This window comes from Verruconis gallopava, assembly GCF_000836295.1.
Source record: "Verruconis gallopava strain CBS 43764 unplaced genomic scaffold supercont1.71, whole genome shotgun sequence".
NCBI lineage: Eukaryota > Fungi > Ascomycota > Dothideomycetes > Venturiales > Sympoventuriaceae > Verruconis > Verruconis gallopava.
In genome coordinates, this window is record NW_015622207.1 from 23,059 (window position 1) to 27,140 (window position 4,082).

General features: G+C 46.5%; 1 protein-coding gene across 2 annotated transcripts; it reads right to left on the reverse strand.

Moving 5' to 3' along the window:
• Positions 1-2,817: 2,817 nt before the first annotated feature.
• On the reverse strand, positions 2,818-3,959 carry PV09_09468. Of its 2 annotated transcripts, XM_016363529.1 has the most exons (2): positions 3,115-3,959; positions 2,818-3,054 (listed from the first exon to the last, which is right to left on the reverse strand). In XM_016363529.1, the coding sequence occupies exons 1-2, from the start codon at positions 3,798-3,800 to the stop codon at positions 2,850-2,852; spliced, it is 891 nt and encodes a 296-aa protein (XP_016208641.1). In that variant the 5' UTR covers positions 3,801-3,959; the 3' UTR covers positions 2,818-2,849. The 2 variants fall into 2 exon arrangements, with proteins under 2 accessions (XP_016208641.1, XP_016208640.1); XM_016363528.1 differs by having other exon boundaries at positions 2,818-3,959.
• Positions 3,960-4,082: the final 123 nt, after the last annotated feature.

The window sequence follows — 4,082 nt, forward strand, 5'->3', positions numbered from 1 at the left end:
ACTCAATACTTTAGGCAAACTCCTAGAAGCAACAGTTGCGAGAAGAATGTCATACTATGTAGAGTGCCACAACCTTCTCCTAAGTACGCACTTTAGAGGCAGGCCTGGGCGATCCACTGAACAAGCACTCCTTATCCTAGTTGACGTAATATGGAAAGTAAGGAGATAGAGCAAGGTAGTGACACTATTAGCCCTTGATGTTAAAGGCGCCTTCAACAGCGTCAATCGCCTAGTCATGAACCAAATACTCTGCAAAATGGGGATACCAGCAGTAGCACGACAGTGGATAGACAGCTTCATGAAAGACAGATGGGCAAGCTTCAGATTTGACGGCTACTGCTCAGACAAGAACTTAGTGGCCTACCCGGGATTACCACAGGGGTCCCCGATCTCACCCATTCTATACACAATCTATAACTAGAAGCTAGTAGACCAAACTGTAGACGACACAGGTGGTGCATCGGCATTCATTGATGATTACTTCTGCTGGCACTGCGGACCTAGCGCTGAAGAAAATACCCGAAAGCTCTAAGCAGAAGATATTCCTAGGATTAATAAATGGGCTAATTAGACTGGGGCAACCTTTGAAGTTGGGAAAACGGAGTTGATACACTTCACTCGTTCCTGAAACAAGCAAACAACTAGCTCGATCGTCATGAATGGCCAGGAGATCTCCCCCTCTAGCAATGTGAAGCTCCTAGGAGTAATCTTCAACTCAGAGCTCAGATGGCGAGCCCACACACAAAGGGTATCCAAGCGAGCAACCAACACGTGTATAGGCATAAGCCGACTTCGTCACCTAAGACCAAAACAAATGCGGCAGCTATACCAGGCATGCGTGTTGCCTAAACTCGACTACGCCTCAACAGTGTGGTATAGACAAGGAAGAGTATAGCAGACGACAGTGCTCCGGAAGATCCAACGCATAGCGGCGATCAAATCTATCTCAGTGTTCCGTATAGTTTCCACTGACGCGCTCGAGATCGAATCAAACCTTCTCCCAACACACCTTAGACTCAGACAAAGGGCGTTAAATGTCCTAGGCAAACTTAAGACACTGCCTACTAACCACCTAATCTGGCCGCTTGTCCATCGGACCGCGCCAGCCCCAACCCGCAGTACAATGCAAAGCCCATTTATGCTTATAATAGCAACAGCGACAGAGAACAGGCTGTTTCAGAAACTTGAAATTATCAACCCAGCAACACCCCATCCATAGCGACGAACACCATTCGCAAACCTGATGAGGCTTGGCATCTCTCACATCGACAAAGCGGAGTTTCTTGCATGCTTGAAAACTGCTCGATCAGAGGCATTTTCACTTAGTAATATCTATAGTGGATTTGCTGCTACTGGAATTGTCCCATTCAACCCAGAACAAGTTCTATCGACAATCTCGAGGCCACCTACCAACAGATGATCAGCAATTTACACCCAAAACTCCTCACAATCTTACTCAGCTATATCAGCATGTAGGGGCGATGCAAGATCTACTTAGGAAACAATCACGTAGTCCACCTACACCAACTAATCAGGCAATACAACAGCTGGTGAAAGGCTGTGAGCTATCTATGTAAGGCGCAGCCCTACTGACTGCTGAGAATGAGAGATTAAGAGCTGCTAATGAGCGACAGAAAAAAAAGAAGCTATTAAAGAGACGACATATAAGCAAGGCAACTAGCTTAACTGTTTCTCAGGCCTCTCAGTTGATTCAACAGTCTCCTAGGACTGAAAATAGCGAGGTGGTAGCAGCAGTTGAGGAAGCTCAGGAATCACGTGAGGCGCCAAATGCAGCTGAAACACCGCAAATTACATGCTATATTTGTCGTGGATATGATCATCAAGCCTCAGAGTGTACAAAATATAGGATAGTTCATTAAAAATTTTGATGGCTGGTGTGCTGCGCGACTTGGTGGTGTGCGCGACTGCTTGACACTTCTAGCGAACCTGCGGTATGTAAGGCTTAGTGACTCTGGCATAGTGGCCCAAAAGACGTGCAGCAAGCATAGGCGGGGAATCGCTGCACCTCCACAGAGACGTGGCGCCTACCCAATTTTTCCTCAATTTTGCAACACCTGGCGATTCGACATATTTGACAGGGTTTCGAGTCTTTCTAGGCTGGCAATTGTTCCCATCGCGACTTCAAGCCTGCTTTAGGCACTTGTTCTGTTTCGGCTGCTCCTGGATTGGATTGATGCCCAAAATGTTTCATCAGATGACAAGTCAATAGTGGGGCAACGTATCTTCGAAACAGCTGACTTCACCCGCAGAGCTTCTGATTTCGTTCAACTTCTTCCTCGGATCGACGCAAGCAACGACTTCATTCTGCCATCTGCCGCTTAGAGGGAATAATCGTTCGGTGATATCAAATATCCAGTACCTTGCCTAAAACCAAACTGACAACATATATAGGCAACGATCTTCCTGATTCTCCACTTGAAGTCTGACGAGGCTTCATATTTGCCCAACATTTCTTCTATGCCGACGCTCAACGAAAGAGCAGGAGCAGATGGTATTGTTATAGCCAAGGGCGCATCGTCTATTTAATCTACCATCTACTATCTCAGCAATTTGGGTCTCGTACGTCTTTCTCATTTCAACCAGACATCCTATGGTAAGTGCCTCCACTGGAACCAATTTTCATACTAATACAGTGCAGCGCAAGCTTACTAAGCCTGCTTGGATCAACGGTGATGGCCAAACCGTGAAATGGCAAAAGTGTACCGAGGTCACGTATTATAAGAGCAAAGGGCATGCGGAATTTCTGGGGCCATCCGGACAAAGGAAATTGGAGAAAGGTGAAGCAATGTATATTCCGGATGGAGAAGTTAAGGAAGAGAAGTGATGTATTAGTATAGTATATTGCATAGCTCGACACTACGTTCGAGACCTAGGATGATATTGATGATTCCATCTTCATCCGGGTCGCTCGTCCAAGTCATGGAGACACAATCCGTTTTTTCAATACTCTTCTCCACCTCCTCTTCCCTCTTGCTACTCGCCAACATTGCAGAAGCTATATTCTCACCAAAGACGGGAGGTATTAATGTAGTGCTAATGCCTGTCAATGGATATTTTGGATCTGGGTATATTTTCACTTTATGTATAATGTACCGTGTCTCGCCATCAGATTCTACATCCACATCAAACAAAGCTTTGGCGACCGCAGCGACCCAGCTGGCAGGGATGACTAAGCACAAGCTGCAGTCTGTCGAACCTCGAATCGGAAAAGACATCTTGATAGCGCCGGTGAGAACTGTATACCTTGCAGCTTGAGCCATTTGCTTGTAAATTGTATAGCATATACTGTTGCCAAAAACAAATTCAAATCCTTGGGTAAACGCATTTTCAAATATCGTATGCGTTTGAGTTTGAGGACTCTCGTCAACGTGATGATAATGAAGGACCTCGGTTTCCGGAAACCACTCTTTGGTATTCTCTTCGAAGTTTCCGCAGCGACTGATCGCAACTTTGCCTTCGCTTCGGAGCCTGTCGAGGAAAGCTTTTCTAACCTTGGCTGAAAATCGACTAAAGCGAACGATGCCTACGCTCGAGCTGACTACAAACATCACCTCAATCCCGCAGTCACGGTGAATTATATTCAGGAAATGTTTGTAGTCCCGTGCTTCCGCACCTGTAGAAAGCCCTTTGACCACTTTTTGGGCGCCTCTTAGCGATTTGCGATGAGACGTATGCAATCCATAAAGTTGGATGTTCCTAGCATCCTGCAGCAAATCATCCCAAGCAGATTCGATCGTAATAGGTTTATAGCATCTTTCACGCTTATTTCCTCCTGCCATGGTGGACGAGATGGTGGTGACCGTGATGGTGGACGAGGTGGTGACCGTGATGATGGACGAGGTGGTGACCGAGATGGTGACGAGGTGATGAACGAGATAGTGGATGAGATGGTGGTAAGATAGTCAAAGAGATGGTAAACGAAGTAGTGGATGAGATGGTGCCCGAGATGATGGACGAGATAGTGGATGAGATGGTGGCCAACAAGATGACTGTCGCAATGGTGGGCGAGATGATGGACGAGATAGTGGACGAGATAGTGGACGAGATAGTGGACGAGATAG

Excerpts from the sequence above, each read along its gene's own strand:
- PV09_09468 (XM_016363528.1), bottom strand. The coding sequence starts at position 3,800 with ATGGCAGGAGGAAATAAGCGTGAAAGATGCTATAAACCTATTACGATC.